Source organism: Bactrocera tryoni, chromosome 1 (assembly GCF_016617805.1).
Source record: "Bactrocera tryoni isolate S06 chromosome 1, CSIRO_BtryS06_freeze2, whole genome shotgun sequence".
NCBI classification, from domain to species: Eukaryota; Metazoa; Arthropoda; class Insecta; order Diptera; family Tephritidae; genus Bactrocera; species Bactrocera tryoni.
In genome coordinates, this window is record NC_052499.1 from 46,289,868 (window position 1) to 46,315,449 (window position 25,582).

A 25,582-nucleotide genomic window follows, 5' to 3' on the forward strand; every position below is an offset into this window, starting at 1 on the left:
AGTTTCTAAGTCGCGAGCGCACTTTTATAACTGAATGCACAATATTAAATGTGCCCACTTACAAAACTCAAAATATACATGTACATATATATAGGTATGTATATGGACTTATTGTATCTTCACACACTCTATTGCGGAACAAGCGACGCGCACGCATACATGCTTGCCTTTATATCAATACGAATACAAGCATAAGCTATTCGTTTTCCTTTCGTTAGAAACGAATAATTCTGAATATAATAATATAGATTTATTTACAGTGTGACACTTTCGCTTACAATACATCACTTTTTTATACTCATTCAACCAGTTGCTACAGAGCACTATAATTTTGTTCACCTAAGGGTTGTATGTATCACCTAAATCTAATCGAGATAGTTATAGGGTTATATGTATAGTTGAAATCCGGTTGACTGTCTGTCTGTCTGTCCGTCGGTGCAAGCTGTAACTTGAGTAAAAATTGAGACATCTCGATTAAACTTGGTATGTGAGTTCCTTAGTACAAAAAAATTTCGAGCTCGTAATCGGCCTACTGCCACGCCCACAAATCACCATTAACCGAAAAGACATTAAGTCCCATAACTTGGCACTAAATTAAGATATCAAACTGTAATTTGGATCAGAGGATCGCAGTAGCAACAGGCAACTCTGGGCAAAGTTGAAAGAGAAGCGTGGCCTCTCCCTCTAACAAGTTTAATGTACATATCTCCTAAACTACAACAACCAAATTCGCTGAGCCCAAATCTTATAAGAATTTTTACCGACAGTGTGAAAATGGATGTAATCGGAGGATTTCCTCATATAGCGGTACTGTTAAAAACTATTGAAAGCGCGATAAATAAATAACTAAATACGCCAGAGACATTAAATTTTACCACCGATATGGTATGAGAGAGCCTTATGGGAGCTGGTGTGAGAATTTGACGATGGGCGTGGCACCGCCCACTTTTTGGTAAAATCCCACATATATCGGCCAATATGTGAGTTATCCCAATGAAAATAAGAGAACGTGTTTTACTCATAACAGAGTATACTTGTGCCTAAAATAGATAATTTAAGCGAAAACTTTAACTCAATTAAACATATGTATGTCATTTTAATAATGAGATGTTAATGTTTAATAATGATCCCAGTTGGGTACAATTTTCCAATATCATTTTAGGAAATTTATGATCCGGCAGTTTTAGTACCTTCAACTAATCCTCTTACAATATATGTTAATATATGTAAAACAGCAACCCTGCCGTTAGTTCTTCTTTCTCCAGGCTGGATAAAGGTCTGGTTGTGAATGAGGACAAGATGAAATATCTCCTGTCATTGTTGATAGTCATAACTTCGAAGTCGTATATAATTTCGTCTATCATGGCACCAGCATTAGCACCACAAACAACGTCAGAAGTAAAGTATTCTCTCGACGAACAAAGACCAAACTCTACAAGTCACTCATCACGCCCGTCCTGCTATACGGTGCAGAGGCATGGATGTTGACAACATCTGATTAGTCGACGTTACGAGTTTTCGAGAGAAAAGTTCTGCGGAAGATTTATGCTTCATCCTTACGTGTAAAGTTCCGAACATATTTTTAGAAAGGAGAAAAACTGTTGCAGTTTGTTTTTACCAAATTAAAAGATGGCTCTCCACATCGTCAAACCGTTTACCCGACTATTTTTTCGTTCCTACTGATGTACTTACTTCCGAAGATCATAGAATAATAATTTATATCAGCCCTTCCAAGTTAATTTTTTTCATCTAAAAATCCAATATCGCGCCAATGAGACCCTGAGGTTGTATGCTCGGGTGCAAAATGAAATCGCGTTTCGTTTGGGCCAACTTAAGGTTGACTTTTTTTTAGTTTCAATAGTTGCAAATATGGAGCATTCCTTAGCACCATTTGAACAGTAGATAAACTATTCTAATACCAGCATTTTGCCGGATCTTGGCGGTCGATTGATGGGAGTAAATTTAATTAAAATTAAATTGTTTATAACTTTTCAAATTTCGTCAAGTTTTCTTTTTAATATTTCAGTTATTGAAATCTGTAACTGTTCATAAGCTTCGATTATTGCTTTCTCTGCCAACGATAGCGATTTCCTTTTGGCAATTTAAAAAAATAAAGCATTTTATTTTCTGCAGAATCTATTATCATTTTTTGCAAACAATTTATTTTACTCGAAAATCTTTATAAATATCAATAGAGCTCATTTTTTTACCAGTTAGCAGATTCTCGAGTCACTGCACACTTTCTTGATCGCTTTATTGTTCTTTAAGGGGTTAAGCCGGTCTACAATTTTCAAAAATCGTAATTTGTTTACTTACACTTCAAGCTCCTAAAAATATTATTCAACTGGTGAAACAGTGGAAAAAATTTCACTGTCCACACCACTCTTCGGATGAGCACGTTAAATGTATTTATCTTTCTATAATTTTCAAATAATGCGACAATAGCACTTGAAGACTATACTTAACTACATGCAACTTTCTTAGAAACAAGTGCTACATTTTTCGGTGAAAATTTTCAAGTTTTCCAAATACGCCATTTTCTGATATTTTCGACTTAAAATTAAAACCTTACTTGCTAGTCATTTAAGTATAAGTTAAGAACTCCTTTTTATTTTGTTTCAAATAGCAGTAGGTCCTTGAAATCGCTGTCGATACTTCTGGAAAACGGTTATTCCGAGCATACGGTCTATAGCAGTTATTTACTATAAAAATGTTAAAATAACTTTTTTCCGATTACTCTTTGCTTTAATTGTCCTTACACCTCTCAACACGTAAAAGAGCTTCTCAGTGTGAAATTTTCGATAGATCGATTTTTTTTGTTGCATTATCGGATAGTATACATACATACACTATAATAAACATTCATTCAAATTTTGAAATCGAAATTCAAATTATTACGGTCTCTACAGCGTTTCTCAGAATGGTGTTTTTCAAAAACGGTTTCTACTCTTAAAGGAAGAGTTTTGAAGATATCTAGTTCCAATTTGGAGAAAACATTTTTAACCTCATTCTCTATTGCACTATGGAAGCTTTTTTTAATATTAATAATGATTAATAATGTTTTTGAAATTTTTGGTTTGGGTCAAAAGTGGATATCGTACAGGTCCTTTTTTTCCGTGTCATTTCAACAATTTATTTAACCATTATTATTGTATTCGTCATGAATGTATTTATTTATAAAAAAATCAGACCGATTAGTTAATTTCAACATTAAAAAACAAAATCACAAAAATCAGTAATTTTTCGGAGGTTCACACTGAGACGATGCCTGAAACAAAAACCGTTACCGTACCGTTTTTGCTTACCGCTTTGTCTAAACTGAGACACTGTCAGCCAAAAATTATTATATATTTAATCCCTCTTTGTTATCTCAGAGAAAGTACATTTTATCAGTTTTCGAAAGTGATCAGGGTGACGAAATCCGGATGTCTGTCTGTCCGTTCGTCCGTCTGTCCGTGCAAGCTGTAACTTGAGTAAAAATTGAGATATCATGATGAAACTTGGTACATGTATTTCTTGGCTCCATAAAAAGGTTAAGTTCGAAGATGGGCAAAATCGGCTAACTGCCACGCCCACAAAATGGCGAAAACCGAAAATCTATAAAGTGTCATAACTAAGCCATAAATAAAGATATTAAAGTGAAATTTGGCAAAAAGGATTGCATTAGCGAGAAGCATATTTGTACGTAATTTTTTTGGAAAAGTGGGTGTGGCCCCGCCCCCCACTAAGTTTCTTGTACATATCTCGGAAACTACTATAGCTATGTCAACCAAACTCTATAGAGTCGTTTCCTTCAGGCATTTCCATATACAGTTCAAAAATGGAAGAAATCGGTGACACCCGAACATAGCCCTTCCTTACTTTTTTGACTTTTATTTACATATATTATTTCAGTGACTTAGTAGGTTAAAAAATTTAAGAATAATAATAGTGAAAGGCAAAAATTTCGCGTGTGTAAAGAGTTCATGAGCAATTAATCTATTAAGGTTATTTATTAAGCCAGTAAATGATACATATAATACCTATAATATTTTGAAGTAAAACTACTGTACCTATAAATGTGTGAGAACATAGAAATGTATACTCGTATGAATAAAACAATGTCTGGGCAAATAAATCCAAAATCTGCTTTAGCACTCTGTTTTTGTTGTAAAAAGTGCATTTTATTTATGCTTTGTTATCAACCAAATAAAAATAAACTATAACAATTTCCAGCGAAATGAAGTATAAACCTAATGTTTGTACAGTAAAAGCTAGTAAAAACATAAACAATTAACGTCAATCACTAGCTAAATAAATATTACACTATACCATTCACATATGTATGATACATACATATATCAACATTACTACTTTATCGAAAATAAACAGGTCTTTGAATTGTTGATGACTGCAGAAACCTTAACAAATAAATATGTATATAATAGGTTGTCAAAAAAGTCTTGCGGTATTTTCGCTAGTTAGCGCTGAAAGCGCGTAGTTCTAGTTTTATTCGTCGCATCGGGTCATGCTATACCTTTTTGGAAAGCTCATTTCACGCGCTAACACGTGTTTGATTGATTGTCGTTTCTTTTAAGTCGTTCGTGAGTTACATATAGCGTCGCAAACATGGAGCAAAATAAAGAGAAAATACGGCATATTTTACAGTACTACTACGATAAAGGCAAAAATGCATCTCAAGCCGCCAATAAAATTTGTGCAGTTTATGGACCCGACACAGTTTCCATTTCCACCGCACAACGATGGTTTCAACGTTTTCGTTCTGGTGTAGAGGTGGTCGAAGATGCGCCACGCTCCGGAAGGCCTGTCGTCGAAAATTGCGATAAAATCGCTGAATTGGTCGAAAGAGAGCGGCATAGTAGCAGCCGTAGCATCGGTCAAGAGCTGGGCATGAGTCATCAAAAATTCATTTCAATTTCAATAAAAAACAAAATCAATAAAAATACAGCAAGACTTTTTTGACAACCCATCATATAGTACATTGGAGATAAGCTAAGCTAAGATAATATTTACTAAATAGTTACTATTGTAGAAACTCTAAATTCGAGACATATTTCTGCGTTTCTTTTCATGTATAAGTACGAGTACTTATTTTTCTGGCTTAAAGTAGTCTAGAGGATGGAGTCATGTGTAGAAGTTCACGCAAGTGAGGAAAGTTCTTTGATTGCCATTCACTTTGGAATGGCCAGAAACGATTATTTTACGTAAGACTCAAGCAGTTCATGACTTCCCGTCTTGGACCGAGTATCTTCTGGGTAACCAGAGAACATCTGTTTTAAGGTGAGCTAAAGTGAGAAGGCGAACCATCCCGCGTTTGAGACCCGCGCTATGATTAAAGGGCATGCATCCTTTCTATTGGGTCGCTGCCAGTAATAACTTTTTTCCATCCGATTGAAAACGATTTATTTTCACCTCGTCATCAGACCCAATTACACGTTTCCAGTCAGTCAACGTTCCAATTTTTATGGCTTTTGCAGAAACTGAGTCGTGCTTTTTCTATTTTTCTCAGATAATGCCGGCTTTTTTTCTTACTGCTGACTCAAAACCAATCCGATTCAGTGCTCTGCGTGCCGTCCATTCGCTTACATCCTTATTTATAGCTTTTGCGGCCCTTTCTGGTGTAGCTGTGTTGTCCCTTTGCATTTCCCGGATCATTAGGCGTGCATATGCGTCCGTGAGCAATTTTGGTCGGCCACCTTTGTTTGTTTTCCGGACAACATTTCGCCTTTTTTGCACGTTGGTTACAGTACGCTGGCTAACACCTAGTTTATCTGCAATTTGCCTAGACGAGAGATCATCTCTTGTCAATGTCACGATGCTGTTTTCTAATTCAACAGATATTTTCTTCATTTTTTTTTAAGTAGGTGTTATCTCGTCAAAAAACTTTAAAAAAGTGAAACACGTGCACAGAAAATGCAACTGAATAAGTAAACGAAAAATAGTGGTAAATCCCCGTTATGTTGATCACGCGATCGTTTTATTTTTCCAATGTGCAAAACGTGCAATTCTGAGTAAATGCGGCATTGCAAAGATTTCGTTAGAAAAGAAAACTGGTCGTTCCAATTTTTTTTCATAAACGCGATAGGAGGCTTTTGTAAGAGGAAAAATAAGTGAACAAATTCCAAAAGTTTTGTTAAAATTAATGAAGTACTAAAAATTTTTACCTCACCATACATGCAGTACTGATAACCATTTACTCAGTTATGCACGCTACTGTATACGAACTGTGCGTTCAAAAAATAACATATTTCCTTTGCGCGCTCAATTAGCGGAAAAAAGCTTTATTTTATTTGCAAATTAACACATATTCAATTGCGAATACTGACACGTAAAATTCGTTCAGTTTTTTCAATCTTCTTAATATGTCACGTGGTGAAGTGAAAGTGCTAATGAACGTTTTGAAGTAGCCTTTCTAACGACGCATCCTTAAGCTCGCAAATGGGCTATGAAAATATAAAGTACTTTTGTTGTACATTTGTGAAGAGATAGACGGTGTGACTGCATCTCAAACTACAATTAGTCCAGTCATTATAGTAAGTTCACCTCGGAATTCGATATACCCATTTATATGTCTGTAAATGCTTTTACATAAGTATATTGACACCCTAAAGTTGTCTCAAAACCTACATATGGTAGGTATACCGAATTCCGAGATTCTTATCTAATTTAAGCTTAAATGACTGGACTACACAGAAGTATTAAGTATCCCTATAAAGTGCATGTTTATGAATGCTTCTGTGCTCTTGGTTTTAGAGTTTTGAGGTGCTTCATAGAAAACCTGAATGCCATACGAATGATAAAAGTATTTTAAAATGGTTGGCTGAAATCAGCTGAAATGCTTTATGTAAAAGGCTATGCTTGAATAATGCAAAAAGACAAAGAACCATAGCATAGGAGCAGACACTCTACTGAAACAAGGAAAACATATTGATTCCGTTTGTGAAATATGTGGAAAATTGAGTTGTGAGTTACCATCAAAGATGTCAGGCTGTAAAGTACGCGGAAGATTGAAGCAAGTATTGAAAAAACGTCAGCTTTAACAAACAATGTATTGTCTATACATATGTATATCGTTACGTAAAATGCAAAATAACGTAACATCACTTTTCATAAGTTTACAGGCGAAGGAAAAACTATATCATAGAAACCTCTGATACAGAAGCAAAATTTTAGTTTTGGTTATAAAATGGTTATATATTAGTTATATCTGACAGAGGAAGCTGAAAATTTTAAGCTACATATCGTCACCTGAAATGCAAAATAACGTATCATCAAAAAATTTGAAATTGAGTGTCTTATTGATTACGATTCACTACTTCAAATCATACACATAATATTACATATGTCCAACATTTTCAGGTTCTGCGCTCAGATATAAACCAGTTTTAACCAATTTAAAATTTTTTTCACTCATGTTCCATTTCATTTCGTGTTTCATTCATGCCACTGTAAATTTCCGAAAATGTTGTTACGTTATTTTGCATTTCAGGTGACGATATACATATTGTCGTCTAAAATGCAAAACAACGTATGAATAAAAAAATCGAAAATCGCTGTCGGATATAATAACCCGTATATAACCATTTTCTAACCTAAACTCAATTTTTTTTTCAACATAATCATATGTTAATCCATATATAATCATTTTATAATCTAAACTCAGATTTCGTTTCAATATGAGTGGCTTTTATTATAATATATGTAAACTTATGAAAAGTGATGTTACGTTATTTTGCATTTTGGCGACGATATATGTACAACATTTTGTAAATATGCATTAATGTTGACATATACATATATATAGAGATATATTTATCAAACGATTGCACGAATATTACGACCAGTAATTCCTGACATTCATAACATGTTGATATAATAAAATATATTTTATAACCGATAGAAACTTATAATAAAGGTTATACGATTTTGTTTGCGGAAATACATACATACATATGCATTGTAATCTCTTCACTAATAAGTGGATTTATTAATTTCGTAGTGCTTACCCAGAGCAATAAACAATCATCAATAGTAGATAATATGTGTGTAGATATGTACCTCATTAAATTGCTATAACTGGTAGATATGATAGATTACCTTTATAACAGATATTGGTACGTCACTATTCATGTTCAATAAAAATGTTACACAGTTTATGTTAACATGATAAAGTGTATCACATATAACAAATGCATATCATAGCTTAAACATATACATCTTCTATCCATACCGTTTGGGAAACAGTATTCAGTATATTGTTAAATATCGCAATAACTCCCAAATCGTCAAACTTGAAGCTAACTTAGTTAGTCTACACGCTGCATTGTCGTAAAGCAAAGCGAATTTTGCCATTATCAGTCCTTAGCCGGCATCCCTATGTTCCCAGACAATACCATTATTCCTAGCGATTTTCGTGTGTTGAACATCTATCAAGTTTTACAACAACCACACTAAAATAATATTAAAATGTCCTCAAAATGTTTAAGTGGAACTGACAGGAAACTCTATCACCGTAACACATGTTTCTGACGTTAAAATAATCGGTTATCTATCCATTCTAATCGCACAAAACCAATTAACATTTCGGAAAATTGGCATCCAGTTTTGGTTTGAGTTGTCTTGGCACTTATTTGGTTTTTACGATAAATTCGAAAGATACCTATCTCTATTAAAGCATTTAAAACAAACATTTAGATCAATAAAATTTGTATACTCTTTGCACACTTTAGTTTTTCATTGCTTGTCAAAGAATATTTTCACAATTAAGCGATAACGTAGCAAGACCACTTAACAAATTATGCTCATCAAACCATATTTGTCATACACATGCATGTTTATAGACAGAAAATAATGGAAACAAGCAAGTACATAATGGGGACTAGGGTTTTACTAAAATTCAGTCTGAGATTTAGGATTGTCTGTCAAGAATTTTTTTTCTAGAACCCGACCAAACGTACATATATACGAGTACCAAAAGTATTAAATTAATGCTACCAGTCGTTAGATAGTGGGATTAAAACTCAGATAAGACCAAACCTAAAAAGCACAAAGCAGATTGTCCTTGGCAGATAATTCTAAATCTCTGACTAAATTTTAGTAAAAGCCTAGTCCCAATTATATACTTGCTAAGATCAAAGATTACTTTTCTTTGTCACAAAATTACTTTCCAGCAAATATTTTCTCGAGGTTTGAGAGCAATAACGATTTGCCCAACATGCTGTTTTGATATCTTTACGGTACCAGCGATCTTCATAAACTTCATTTACGGGCTTTCAAAATGATTTTGGTTATTACTACCACTTTTTCTTGCTGACTTGAATGGAATTTTGCAAACCAATTATTTTCGTCGAGAAAAGAAAACGCTATTAGTCTCGCCAACCCTACAACATTATTTCATCACCGTTTTTTTTTCATCAAAAATATTGTTTAATTAACACAAGACTTTATTTTTATACTCTTGCAACCAGTTGCTACAGAGTATTATAGTTTCGTTCACCTAACAATTGTACGTATCACCTAAAACTAAACGAGATTTTTGGTGAAATCCCAATTCTCTGGACCCGACTGACCGATTTCGACAAAATTTGGAACGTGGCATTCATTTCATATTTCTATGTCGCTCTGTGAAAATTAGTTAAATCGGACAATAACCACGCCTACTGCCCATATAGCACAATTTTAAATTCCACTTGATTATTTTACTTTCCAGTCCACAAATCAAAAAGCAATTTATATAACGGGACTGAACTTTGCAAGAATAATGCCTTTAGTGTATGCCACCTTATGACAAAAAATTGTTCAAATTCAACCAAAACTGTTCAAGACCCTAGGTACCGAATATGTGGACCCCAGTACCTATAGTTAACTTTTGTTAGAAAATATCGATCAATGTGTGAAATACGAGGTGTGTTCAAAAAATATCGCGACAGTTTGCTGACAGTTTTCTTCGATTGCAGGGGCGTGGTGCATCATGAGTTCTTGCCACAGGAAAGAACGGTCAATAAGGAATATTACCTGCAAGTTATGCGCAATTTGCGCGAAGCAATCCGCCAGGATTTGTAGAAGAACAAAAATTGGCTTTTGCACCACAATAACGCCCCTGCTCACACATCGTTGCTTGTGCGCGACTTTTTGGCCAAAAACAACACACTAATGATGCCGCAGCCACCGTATTTCCCAGATCTGGCCCCCTGTGACTTTTTCTTGTTCCCTAAACTGAAGAGGCCCATGAAAGGACGACGTTACGCTTCTCTTGATGAGATAAAGACGGCATCGAAGGAGGAGCTGAAGAAGATAAAAAAAAGGATTTTTTGAAATGCTTCGAAGATTGGAAAACCCGTTGGCACAAGTGTATAATATCTCATGGCGATTACTTTGAAGGGGACAAAATAGATATTCATGAATAAATAAATAGTTTTTGAAAAAACACAAAATTCGCGATACTTTTTGAACACACCTCGTATGTAATAGAAATTCAGACAAAATCCCTTTCCTGCAGAAGTAATTCCGTGTATCCAAAATGGGTGGAATCGGATAATGACTGCATATGTATGATGATTTTGGTTTTTCTAACAAACCTTATGCTGAATATATGTATGTAGAACAGTGTATAAGTTATATACTTACCTGTATGGTGTATGTATATATAAAATTGTTTGGATTTCGATCCTCTGGTTGACGTTTTACGTCGTAAGGTTTTCCCTGCCTTTCATTCTTGCAAGTTGCGAGAGTATAAAATGTTCGGTTGCACCCGAACTTAGCCCTTTCTTACTTGTATTCTTTATTTTTTACAAAACACAAAGCTTGTATCACTCGAAATCTTTACCTCACATGCTACGAATATATCTCTCAATTTTAACCTTAGGTCCAACTACAAAACATACGTACATACATACTTACATATGTACATATGTACATACATATATTCACTCAATTCTAGTGGCGCCAGCTCAAACAAACGAACGAATTTATCAGCCTCCCTAGCACTGTGCACTCGCTCAACCAATTTCCCGCCTTACTGAACTATTAGATTAATTTAAATTACTTGCGTACAAGTTTTGCGATATGAAATCATGAATGGGAAAATTACTGACTTTATAATAGTATAAATGTCAACGAATATACATACATGTATAATATGCATGTACCATATACAATGTATAAAAAAGTATGTACTTATGTGCTTAATATAAGGCAAGAAACTCGGTTGCATTTTTTTATATTTTTTTAGAAACACAAAACTACTTTTTTATATGCACACACAACTCGACATACAAACAAATGTATATCGCAAAGCACACATATGTATGTTATAATGTTATCAGACATAACCAACCATTCGTGTTTATACTTTGTGTATAAGTGTATGTAAATACTGTAATTGATACTTTAGCGAATTAGCTGTCGTCTTTGTTTGCATTTTGTATATGCGAAAACAATCACATATCAATCAAAATATTTAAGATATGCCGCTCAGCTTGTTTTCCCATCGCGTATCGAGATAGTGCTCTACTCACACACACAAACACACACGTACAGACAAACGAGCACACACAATATGTACTCCGCCCGATTTATGAATGAAACCGGCACGTCAGCGCAACCCCGGCTCTGGCACAGTTGACTGGTAGTGGTAGTAGAAGTTGTAGAAAAAATATAATAAAAACAATAACAAAACGTTGTTGTATCATTATTTGCATGAGCGCATCTGAAGTGGCCATTGCGGACCAACCACATTTCAATTTGTGCTAATCACATCTGAAAGATAATAAATGCAACTACCTGAATATGGGAGCGCCTTACGGCGCGTGTGTGTTTGTGTTTATGGCTGTATTCCGGCATGTTGGTCTACCTTTGCGGTTTTAGCTAAGGGTAACGCCCATTTAGCGTATCAATTATGCCTCAATGGGTTTAAATTGAAAGTGAGTCGCAATTTGCTGTTTTGTACTTTTTATTTTGTTTTTGTATGTATATACTCGTATCCTACAAACGGAACACCGGGCGCTACAAACACTGTATGGCAAAGAGGGATGGCATATAAACCCATGGATGTCCAGCTAAACACAGAGTTACTATCCTCGAAGATCCTTAAAAAGGCACAGCATTCGCAAAGACCGTTTCAGTACAATTTTATTTGCAAACTCGTCAAGATCAAAGGAATATTTTCAGCTAGCCTATTTATCTTCAGCAATCGTGAATATGAGCGACTTTAGCATTGATTATATACTGCATCGTGCGGGCGAAAGATATATTGGCACAAATGCTTCGATTGGCATTGTGGAGCGCATTAAATTGGAGGAACAGCACCGGCGCCAACGCGAAGCTTACGAAACTTATCAAGCCGGCGTAGCCGTTGAGTTGGCTAATATGGCCGCTGGTGTTGTGGACGCAACGATGAGCGCATTCAATCATGAGAGTGTGGCGCAAATGCCCATGTTCGATTGGTTACAGTATACGCGCTATCATCCGCCGCGTTTGCCACGTAAGTATGGAGTCCCTTCGTTCACTGATAGCATTACTAAGTAGGAATTTTATTTTGCTCAGGCACATTACGTCAACCAATCGCCAAACGCACGCCCGGGCGTCTGCCACGCATCCCTTTCACACCCGCCCAACTGGAAGCACTGGAAAGTGCCTATCGCACAGCCAACTACTTGAGCGCGGAAGAAGCTAATCAGCTGGCCGAGTCGTTAGAGTTGACTAATACTCGTGTTAAAATTTGGTTTCAAAATCGACGCGCACGTGAGCGACGCGAAAAACGCGAGCGAGATGAGAGTTATGAGTCCACTATCTCATCAAATGCTTCGAGTCCCGAACCGCAAAGTGATATTGTGCTATAATTAAATGATTGTTCAGTTCAAAAAATGGATAGAACATGCCTTGAGAATAACTATATCTTAGTACAGGCAGCGGTTAGAGAGCTCGTCTACTTAGGTATTGCGTACCTAAACATGAGTGATCCTCGGATTTTTGTATATACTTAACCGGAAAACATTCGAATCAATATCCGCAAAAGAACGGTTAACTCGACAGTATCACCCGAAAACTATTTGGATTACATTTTGTGTCACCATAACAATAACTTAGAAAGTGGATATAACCTTGTGGTTGTGATTATTAATAAGAATTTAATAAATAGCAAATTATACAATTGAAATAAGTATAGCATTAAATTTATATTATTCGTAATAGTTGTATAAAACCCGATGGAACAAGCTAGCTGCGTGTAAAACTGCAAAGTAATGTGCAAAACCGTGGATCGGAAGAACACAAAATTCCCATTGGCACACGATAGAAGAGACTGTAGGAACATGATCGGAATACTAACTGGTCACTGCATGAAATGTCTAGAGCAAGGCACCGGGGAAACAACTGAGCATCTCTAGTGCACTTGACCCGCACTGACAAGACTACGCTGCAAGCTTCTGAATTCGCGTCAAGCGCAGGCATTCTAAAGAATGACTACTCCTCATGGACCTAGCAAATGAACTCTATCTGGTATCGTAGAGGATCAAAACTGGCCTATGCTTGGTTCATTGATCTACCAGACTACCTAACCTAATAATTGTATATATGTATATACATATCATGAGCTAAAATGGAAAATAACGTAACATCACTGTTCGTAAGTTTACAGGCGAAGGAAAAACGATATAATAGAAAACACTTATATTGAAACAAAATTTGAGTTTTGATTAAAAAATGGTTATATTGTATATTGGTTATATCTGAGGGCGAAAACCGAAAATTTTGTGCTACATCCTCTTCTTTACTCTCGAAGACACCGCTTACGCGATTATAGCGAAGTTAACAACGCCAGTCGTTTCTTCTTTTCGCTGCGTGGCGCCAATTGGCCACTGTAGTAAATGTCACAAGGACCTACTCGCCTCAGTCCTTGTCCCATCAGCCAGCAACATATATGAGGCTGCTATATATATTTCTGGCCTAATAATGAAAATATGAATATTTATCAACGAAAATGCTTTTATTGTTTTTCAAAATATTCTCCATCAAGATTTATACACTTTTGCATGCGCTCTAACCAATTTTCGAAGCACTTTTTCCACTCCGATTGAGACACCTCCAAAACATAGTTTTTGAATGCTTCAACAGCATCTTCTGGCGACGAAAATCGTTGACCACGCATTATTTTCTTGATGTATGGGAATAAAAAGAAGTTATTGGGTGCCAAGTCAGGGCTGTACGGCGAATGACCCATCAAATCGACGTTTTGGCCAGCCAAAAAGGCGCTGGTTTGAGCCGATGTGTGAGAGCTCGCATTGTCATGGTGCACAATGATTCGTCTTCTCTTGTTCGTTTTTCGAATTTCTCCGAAGACTTCAGGCAAACAAATGGTGGTGTACCACTCAGAATTGACCGTCCTACGTTGCTCAAGCGGAACAGTCGCCACATGACCAGTTTTGCCGAAGAAAGAGGCAACCATTTGCTTCGATGTGCTTCTTCCACGAACAACTTTCGTTGGATTTGGCTCGTCTTGGAAGACCCACACGGTCGATTGCTGTTTGGTTTCGGGCTCATACGCATAGATCCATGATTCGTAACCTGTGACGATCTTATAAACGTCTTTTGATGCACCGCGATCGTAATTTTTCAGCATTTCCTTACACCAATCCACACGAGCCTTTTTTTGAGCGATTGTCAAATTGTTCACGTACGGCATCGATGTTTTGTGGCACAACGGCTGTTTTTGGACGACCTTCACAGAATTCGTCTTTGAGCGAGCGTCGGCCACGATTGAATTCGTTGTACCAGTTTTTCACAGTGCTATAGGATGATGCTTCATAGCCATACAAAGATTTTAGTTCATCGATGCACTCTTGTCGTGATAATCCACGTCGAAAGTTGTGAAATATGATCGCACGAAAATGTTCACGAGTTAATACCTTTTTTTTGGCCGAGATGAATTTTTTAATTCCCTGTAAATAAAACAATTCACGATTAAATGACAAATAATATATATAATAATAGAAATATCCTTCTAAAGCTAATAAGACCAAATTACATTGCATTCAAATTCAGGAAGCAGAAAAATTCAGGTGGATCTGGTTAAGATTTTTATATGAACAACAATCGTTTCGATCACTCTTTATAAAAACCAGTTTGTATAGTTTTAGATATTACTCCGCCAGGCATCTGCACCCACGACTCACGAATTCTACTTCCACTCGGTTAAGGTAAACGAAATCAGAAAACATTCAGAGATATTTAAATTTTATAAGGCAAGAAAGAATGACCACTGTGTTGAGATATATAATTAATGAAGTAGTTAGGAGTAAACTAATACTGTCTAGGTACCACGCCTACTCAATTGTACCAACTACATAAGGACAATTAAATAGGCGTTGATTAATATCTAATATACTTATGTGCAGTGTTATAACATTAGTGGAAAGTACAAACCAGTTCGTCATAAAATCCTCCTACACAATTAGTACGCCAATTTTTAAAAAGACAACAACCATAAATCTATATTACCCACCATTTATTACGAAACAATATATACCCGTAAATCGCACTTAAAATTAAAGTACTTTAATAAGGGTTGATTAAGGGCACTATGTATATGGTTCTACGAACATACTAATTTATATATTATGATAATAGATAGTGATAGATAAATAGAATAGAGATAGACTTTACAATAATCGCTAAAATACTATACACGGCAAACGTTTTTTCTCATAAATTGCTGAGCTAACTCAGTAAAATTTGCTACAATTAAAAAATGCGATAACTATCGAAGACAAATTTTCATATCTTTTATGATATTAATAAAGTATCCGTAATAAAGTCTAATCGTAAGAATATTTGAATAATCTTTATGTAGGTGTGATTCTTTTTACAATCCCAAGTGTCAGTGGCGTAGCTACAACTTCGGGCGCCCGGGGCCAAGGATGTTCTGCCGCCCCGTTTATCTACCTACAAGTTTCATGAGGTGGTGCGAACAAAAGTGAATTTTTTCAAAATATCGTCGATATTAAGTATATAAAATTTAGGAACTAGAAGCCACACAAATTCTGAAGTTCCAAAATTCTCACAATACGGTTTTTGAGGAAATTGATAATAAATTTACAAGACATCTTATTAAAAACCGTAGAAAAAACCCATTTTCGCCCTATATCTTGTACACTTTTAAAACAATTTGCAGAAATTTTTGCCCGGATTGGAGTTTTTAAATACCATTTTTGAAAATTTGGAGAAAAAAAGTATTTGTTACATTCAAAGCATAGGGTAACTGTGAGAGTGACACGTCGTTTTTTTTTTTTTGTCACTCCTACGTCGCCATGTGTCGCTCTCACAGTTTGCCCTATGCTTCAACTGTGACATATCCGTTGGTTTCCCCAAATATGTTCGGTTAAAGAAACTATGGAAGTTTTTGTCTGTACACTAGGCTTGTTACAAATGTTTCTTGAAAATGGAAAAATTATTCAATAAACGAATCCATGCTCGTACTACCTTAAGAACGAAAGTCGTTACTGATTCAAACATTTGTTACTATAGTGTGATTTTGCAGTGATCAAAGCTAGAAAAATGCATTTTTTAAGTTCTGTCACTATTTTTAAGAAAGATATAAGAAAAATTCAAAGGCTGAATAGTATTCGAGTAAAAATTAATATTTTTCATTGTTATTCCAATTATTACATTGTGAGTGTACAACTCTTTATCTTTTATAATAAATTTTGTAAAAAAAATTTGTTGAAGTATTTTTCTAAATATTAAAAAACAGCTAAGATCGTTTTTCCGCCCACAAGACGTTGCGCCCGGGGCCTAGCTACGCCACTGCCAAGTGTTAATATTTGAAGTAACTACAAATTTCATTACTCATATTTATTATATCGCTTGACGAAAAAAATCACAAAGCAAACAATACGATTAGTAGTGATATAATTTTAAACCTTTCAGTAAATATAAATCGCTTCTAAAACAGATGTTGGAAAACAAATATTCAGTGTTATCATCAGGCCTCAAGCCCACCCAAATGAAACAAATAAAACAGAGTAAATTGTAAACTAAGAAGACATAATATGATTGTGTTATATGACGTATACTTTTAAGTAGCGTTTTGGTGGTTTCTACTCACCATTTATTGCCAAGAATGTTTTGTGTTATCTTTCAAACGGGGGAACTTTTAAGCAGTTTGATTGTTTTTAGTTTTTTCGTAAGCATATGACTAAAAATAAGAGGAACATCACAAGTTAATTGTTAGCATACTAATTGCATATGTATAGGTATTAATGGGAAGTCATTATACTTTATGGTGTCTTAAATCAAGTTCCTGTGAACCGCCGTTGATTGGCTGAAACTTGACTTGTTTGATGGGACAATACAACAAGTGATGTCATTCGCTATCAGTTGATGTGTGAAACCATGAACGCCAATTGGCTGCTAGCCAAATAAAAGAAAGATTATAAGTGTGGCTAACTAGAAGACATCGACTTGATTGAGTTAATGTAGTGATATGATGTAGCTCATTTTATATACATTGTGACACACGAGCATCCGGAAATGATATTTTGCTTTAGTTGGTAAGACTGTATTGCTAAGACCTTAATTGCTATGCCAAATATGAGTGCGATCTGTGAACCAGATTGTTTACACCAGCTGCTTAAGTCGGTATACCTCGGTAGTGCGTTGCGATTTTTACAATGGATAAAAATATCGAATAAATAATTTATAGCAAACTTTGTTTTTCTAACAAATTTTCGTGCACGGAATCGTTCCGAATGTTGGAAAAGGCTTAAGGTGATTCAGTTTTAACAAAAACACAAGCCAAAGACGGTCAAGAGATCATTGAAGACATGCCTCGGTCTGGACGACCGTCGACCTCTTCAACTGATGATAATATTACAAAAGTAAAGGATATGGTGCTTGAAAATCGTCAGGCAAGTGTTAGTGAAATGGCCAGAGAGCTCAACAAGCGAGTTTGTTTGGTGAATATTCTAGGTAAGAAACCCGTTCTTGCTCGACTCGTCCCGATAAAGCTGAATTTTATTCAAAAATAGTGATGTAAACAGGTCTCTTTGGACACGCTTGGTCGTGCGAATTCCTATGCCACATTCATGAAGAGTATTATAACCGCCGATGAGACATGGTTTTATGAGTTTGACGTGCAAAGAAGTCAACAATCATCGGGTCCATACCCGTTTTCAGTCGATCGAAGAGATAAAAAGAATTCGCTGAAAGAACTGAAGGCCATTCCAAAAAGTGCTTATGAAAAGTGTTTCGAGGACTGGAAAAATCATTGACATAAGTGTATTACATCTGGTGGGGATTACTTTGAAGGCGACAAAATAAATGCAGCTAGTAATTAAATATTTTGTGTGTCATTTACAATTTCCGGGGACTTTTTTGTCACAACGTATATAAATTCGTATGAATATATATTTTTTTTAAACGTAATAAATGATGATTTTACGTTTCATTGAAATTTCAACTAGTGAGAAATATAAACTAACAAGCAATATTTTTCTTAATTTATGAAGTAAAACAATAAAAGCTGTAATAACAAGCTTTTCTTTTTTAAACTAAATTTAAGAACTAAATATAATGATATTTGTTATTTTCTTAGATTCTTAATAGATCATGAAACGTTGTTCTTTTCAGTCTGCGCCTGCTATTTCTAGTCTCTCCTAGTTGTCGGGCTTCAGTGTTTACATTATTTTGTAACCATTTTGCATGTTTCGGTGCTGCTTCGCTAATGACTGCAAGAACCATTTTTAAATGAAGATCATGCAGATGCAGATCCGAATTGCGTATGTACCACGGAGCATTTATCATTTTTCGCAGAACTTTGTTTTGGAATCTTTGCACTGCTTCGATATATAACGGGGCAGCGCATCCCCATAGTTGAATTCCAGATGTCCAAATAGGTTTCAAAGTTTGATTGTAGACTAGGATTTTATTTGATGTTGTTAAGGGTGATAGCTCGCCGATCAACCAGTTTATTTTGTGGTATTTTAGTTCCTCCTTACTCCTTCCAATTAACCTTTGCATCCAACGTCATACCAAGATATTTCACCGAGGTGGAGTACGAGATTACTTCATTTCCAATATGTAAGGGGATGTACGTAAAACTTTTGTCAGTGAAGTTTATATGGATTAATCTAGCATTTCTGTGTCCATTCTATGTGTCCATTTGATTTAGTGAAGATTGCAATCTGTGCGACGACTTCATTTTTGCCGGTCGTAATGATGCAACCTGCAAAAGTGGAGATTTGGAGGCGTAGGCATGTCGCTAGTAAACAAAATGTTTAAGAGTGGTCCCAGGACACTTTCTTGGGGTACACCGGTTTTTATCGGCTGTAACGTAGTACCTATACATATGATTGTCCCTGCTTGATTCTGAAGTAGCGGTTGCTCAGGCAAGAGCCAACGAGATCGGTTAGATACTGTGGAAAGTGAAGTCTTAATTTATGACATAAGCCATGGTACCATACTCTATCGAACGCCTGGGATACGTCAAGAAAAACAGCTGTGCAATTGTGCTTTTTTTTCATCGCATCTTCGATTAAGCTCGTTATTCGATGAACTTGATCGATTGTGGAATGTTGAGATCTAAATCCAAATTGATGAATGGGTATAGGTCCCTTTTCTTCAATTATGTTCTGAAGTCTTCTTATGATTACAGCTTCAAGCAGTTGGGGCAAAATAGACAACAGTGAAATTGGACGATATGACGAAGCCTCGAATGTGCGCTTTTGCCAGGTTTTTGTACCATAATGATTTCAGTTACTTTCCATGACAGTGGAACGTACCTGAGATTTAAGCAAGAGTTTATTATCGTCGTAAGCTTTGCTATTGCTTTTCGTGTTAGATTTTTTAGTACATCAGCCGTCTTCAAGTCTAAGCCGGGAGCCTTTTTTGGTTTAAATCTACTTTTAATAATATTTTCTACTTCTTTATTTTTTGCTGGTTCGATTTCACCCACATATTGCGATTCTTCCAGCTGCGGTAGAGTACCATTGAACGCAAAAAGACTAAATGTTTTACCGCTTTTTCTTCGTCGCCTCTGGCCCAAGATTCGTTTGGCTTTCTGAGGGATGCATACGATAATATTGGTTTCCTAGAATTTTTTACCGCTTTCTAAAGGGAATAATCCGTATGTTTGTTTGGCGTTGATTTCTTAATATAATTAGAAATATTTTGAGGAAATCGCGTGATTTGCCATTATTTACGTAGTTTTCTCTTTTTCTTTATGAGTTCAAAATATTTGAAGGATATTTAGTATAAACGTTTTTTTGTTTAGGAACAGGAGTACTTTTCCAAGCCGATTCTTGAATAGTTTTCGTAAATGTATGAACTTCATCTTTTAACATATTTTGAGTAATTATATTTACTTTAGAATCAATATTTTTGTCGAGCATAACTTTGAAATACTCCCAGTCCGTATATATAAATTCATATGACTAAATGTGTTTTGGGACTTGGTCAAATTAAGCCAAGTGTGATTTGATTTGTTACAAAGTAATGGTCTTCGGATTGTCCTTTCTATAAGATAAGAACATGCAGACTCGTGAAGTGATGTGATTTGTAGTAGTGATGTTCATTAATGTGGCAAGGTGATTTTATGTGGTGATGTGATTCAAGAGAGAGTTTTTTGTTGTGATGTGATGATTTAATATGTATGATCATATATGATCATATGTGCTTTAATGCAGTGATGTTTTTTAAGGGCACACCTAGAGTGATTGCCTAAAATAAGACGATTTTCTGGGATTAAAAAAATACCACTCTATCAAATGTTTTAAAATTTTAAGGACATATTTAGAAATACTTATAATATTGTAGAAAAATTTTTTTGGAAAAATATTAAATGTTTTCGAGTTTTTCGAGATCTCCAAAGGCTGCTGCAGTAATCCCAGATTTCTCAGTGAATGAAAGGTTAAAAAAATTAACTAATATAAGATATTGTAGTAGGAAAAAGGCGTCGATTTAATAAAAATTATTATTTTTTTAATTTTATAGAGATCGGATAACGAAAAATGTTTCCAAGTAATCACTCAAGCAAATTTGAGTTTGGTGCTATCTCAAAAGCTAATTGTAATATCGATTTATAATTTCACGACAAAATTTTTAAATATCAAATCGATTTTTTCTTCAACAATACAAAGTCATGTTGACAAAACTTGAGTATTGTATTTCATTTAGCATCACGTCGCTCATGTTGGTATACCCTGTAGATATGCAATGGCATGCTAATACGTCACGTGTTGTAAAGTAAAGGTTTCCTCTAATATTTAAGAACGATCGTGCTTTAAATATAATCCAATTTGAACTTAATATGGGGATAATTTTATCTACGAACCTCGTTTTCTGATAGTGTCACACAATCTTTGCTGCTTTACAGAAACTGTTGCCGATTCCGCAGAATTAACGAAAATTTAGAAGATACAAATGAAATAAACTCATCATTTGCTTTTCGTCTTAATCTCTGCTTGTGAAAGTGCAATTCTAAGTAATTTAGAAGAAAACTAATTCCTTCTTATCTGCATTACCAACCATTGTAATTGCGCTAATTGAGGTGGACATATAGATAAATGTATCTAAATGCCGTTATGGTCAAGTGGAAACCAATATCTTTGTTATCAATTAGATTTTTGCGAATAATACCACAATTCCGTTTAATATGTCTATCTTATCTTAATTACGGTACTCTAACGTAAGCTATCGATCGCATGATATAATTGTTAGCAAATAAACAGTAAATACTTTTGTATGCGTGCACTAGTTTACACATACACAACCGCAAAGTAATTATCTATTTAGAGCGCATGCCACAAAGAGGCCGCTTAGATGACAACACCAATAGCATCTGTCACCGCAAACGAGCGCCTGATCGGTATAATGGCCATGAATATTTCATTACGAATTTTTTCATCCTTACTAATTGCATCCCTTTCGAGTGTATAAACAACAATAATTTTGTGTGAACTGTGCTTTGCTCAAGCAGTTCCTTTATGTATCGTTTTAGCAGATTGTCTGCTGTGATAACCTACAATTGTGGCCTCATACATATATGTAAGTACATAGAAATAGAAGTGTATGTACGTAGACAATCGAATGTGCAGTAACATTCATTAGTGTAGTCATATTTACTTCCAGAATTAGCAGCTGATGAAAACGATGTCTTCAAATTTCAATTACTTCCAATGATACTATCGGCCTCCCAGCGCTCCACTACAATCAGACAAACAGTAGTTGTCACTTTTGTTTGCTGTCAACAACATTTTACTGTATTACACTTTTATTAATAACTCAAATAGTTAATTACATACATATGTATTTACATACATCAACTTCATTTCCACTCAACGGCGCTCATTCTGTTATCAGATTCTAGCTGTATGTCGAAACAACTACAATCATTTTGTCAATGTATTTATCAACTTGAGACACCTGTCTCTGCAGTGTCTGTTTGTTTGCTCGTGGATTCCCCACTTGTGCGAATATTCATGAACGACATTTCTTTGATATCTCTGTAGTGTCACTTCATATTAAGCTTATCCGAAATCACTTAGGGGATTTTTTCAAATTCATTACAAATGGGCTGAAAAAATCATTTTTATAACTTGACTTTCCACAACCAATAACGCTTAGCTTGAATGTTTTACTTCCGCTCCTTTTGCTCGGTTTTATTCCCGATTTAAAAAAAAATTAAAAAAACGTTAGCAAAGAAAATATAACAGATATATTACATCATTGACGAGCATTTTCATTCTTATTTACTGATAGTAATAAAACGAGCCTTTTCTAAAAAGAGTTTCCTTAAAAAATTGGGTTCACATAATTTAAAATTAATTCTCCAAATTTTCATACAACATATTAGGTTGTCAAAAAAGTCTAAAAAATTTGTGCAGTTTATGGACCCGATACAGTATCCATTTCCACCGCACAACGATGGTTTCAACGTTTTCGTTCTGGTGAAGAGGTGGTCGAAGGTGCGCCACGCTCCGGAAGGCCTGTCGTCGAAAATTGCGATAAAATCGCTGAATTGGTCGAAAGAGAGCGGCATAGTAGCAGCCGTAGCATCGGTCAAGAGCTGGGCATGAGTCATCAAAAATTCATTTCAATTTCAATAAAAAAAAATTCAATAAAAATACAGCAAGACTTTTTTGACAACCCATTATATAGTACATTGGAGATAAGCTAAGCTAAGATAATATTTACTAAATAGTTACTATTGTAGAAACTCTAAATTCGAGACATATTTCTGCGTTTCTTTTCATGTATAAGTACGAGTACTTATTTTTCTAGCTTAAAGTAGTCTAGAGGATGGAGTCATGTGTAGAAGTTCACGCAAGTGAGGAAAGTTCTCTGATTGCCATTCACTTTGGAGTGGCCAGAAACGATTATTTTACGTAAGACTCAAGCAGTTCACGACTTCCCGTCTTGGACCGAGTATCTTCTGGGTAACCAGAGAACATCTGTTTTAAGGTGAGCTAAAGTGAGAAGGCGAACCATCCCGCGTTTGAGACCCGCGCTATGATTAAAGGGCATGCACCTGGATGGTCCAGTTCCTTAATTGGGAAGCTGCCGATACCCAGCTGATTGATGTCCTCGTAAAAATAAAGGCTGACATCACCGTCGTCCAAGAAGTACGATGGATGGGACAGGGACAGACGAGTAGGTCCTTTTGGGATTTATTACACTGGCCATGTAAAGGCCAGCGAAAATTCGGTGTAGGATTCGTGGTGGGAGTGAGACTCCATCGCCGAGTCCTGGCATTCACCCCGGTAGTTGAAGGTCTAGCCACAATCCGCATCAAAGCGAAGTTCTTCAACATATCGCTTATTTGCGCCCACGCCTTGACGGAAGAGAAGGACGAACTTTATAACGTTCTATCGAGCGTATTGTGTGAAAGATTAAAGCCCACCGTCAGCTAATTCTTTACTGGCATGGACACCGTTCACGTGGTTCTAGCCGAGTTAACAACAACTGTGGCTTTAAGCCTGGAAAATCAACATCTGACCAGATATTCACCATATGCCAAACTTTAGAAAAGACCCGTGAAAAGTGGATCGACACACACCACCTCTTCGTTGATTTTAAAACTGCTTTCGACAGCATGAAAAGGAGCTGTCTCTATTCCGCTATGTCTGAATATGGTGTTCCCGCAAAACTAATATGGCTGCGTAAACTGACGTTGAGTAATACCAAAAGCTCCGTCAGGATCGGGACGAGACCTCTCTCCCTAAGTCGTTCAATTTCAAACAAGAATTCAGACAAGGCGACTTCCTTTTGTGCGACTTCTTCCATATATTCAGGGAGAAAATAATTCGAACTGAAGAACTAAATAGAGAAGGTGCCATCTTCTATTAGAGTGTACAGCTGCTGGCGTACGTCGACGATATTGATATCATTGGCCTCAACAACCGCACCGCTAGTTCTGCTTTCTCCAGAATGGACAAAGAAATGAAGCAAATGGATCTGGTAATGAACAAGGGCAAAACGAAATATCTCCTGTCATCAAACAAACAGTCGTCGCACCCGCGACTAGGTTGCCGCGTCATAACTTCGGAGTCGTAGATAATTTCGTCTATCCTAGAACCAGTATTAACAGCAATAACAATGTCAGCCTAGAAATCCAACGCAGGATAACTCTTGCCAACAAGTGCTACTTCGGACTGAGTAGGCAATTGAAAAGTAAAGTCCTCTCTCTAAGTCGCTCATAATTCCCGTCCTACTATACGGTGCAGAGGCTTGGACGATGACAGCAACCGATGAGTCGACGTAACGAATTTTCGAGAGAAAAGTTCTGCGAAAGATTTATGGTCCTTTGCGCGTTAGCCGGCGAATATCGCATTCGATGGAACGATGAGCTGTACGAGATATACGACGACATTGACATAGGTCAGCGACCGGATGGACGAAAACACTCCAGCTCTGAAAGTATTCGACGCAGTACCCGCCGAAGGAAGCAGAGGAAGGGGAAGACCTCCACTCCGTTGGAAGGACCAAGTGGAGAAAGACCTGGCTTCGCTTGGAATATCCAATTGGCGCCACGTGGCGAAAAGAAGAAACGACTGGCGCGCTGTTGTTAACTCGACTATAATCGCGTAAGCGGTGTCTACGCCAATTAAGAAGAAGAAGATCTCGTCGGTCAAATTGCTTGGCGTCTACCGTATTTTAAGGTTTTGAACAGACGTCACTCTACAACTAACTTATCTGTCAAAAGTTGAATAAAAAGAAACTACAAAATTCTGTTATCATGATAGTAAATACAATGTACCTGTATATGGTAATACTCGAGGACGAATTCAATCACCGAGCGGAAATAATAATAATATCGGTTCTTTTGTTATGTTCACAATTACATTTTAACAGAAATGAGCAACTCAATCAAAGAAAGTGCTGACTTGAGTTCGATAATAATAGATAGTTTATGTCAACATTGCACCTTAAAGAAATGTAATTAGTGCTTAATTGAGTACGCTTGCATTTCCTAATACCGCCGTACAACACCGACATGTTCTGTTCGACTATGTTCGCACTGTAACGCGTTTGGCTCTTAAGCGATATCATCGGCATGTTAACACCGCAAATCCGAAGTAACGACGCATAT

General features: G+C 36.1%; 1 protein-coding gene across 1 annotated transcript; it reads left to right on the forward strand.

The window, feature by feature from the left end:
- The first annotated feature begins 12,198 nt into the window (after positions 1-12,198).
- On the forward strand, positions 12,199-12,839 carry LOC120767325 (homeobox protein GHOX-7). The gene is made up of 2 exons (XM_040093265.1): positions 12,199-12,481; positions 12,544-12,839. The coding sequence occupies exons 1-2, from the start codon at positions 12,199-12,201 to the stop codon at positions 12,837-12,839; spliced, it is 579 nt and encodes a 192-aa protein (XP_039949199.1).
- The last annotated feature ends 12,743 nt before the right edge of the window (positions 12,840-25,582 follow it).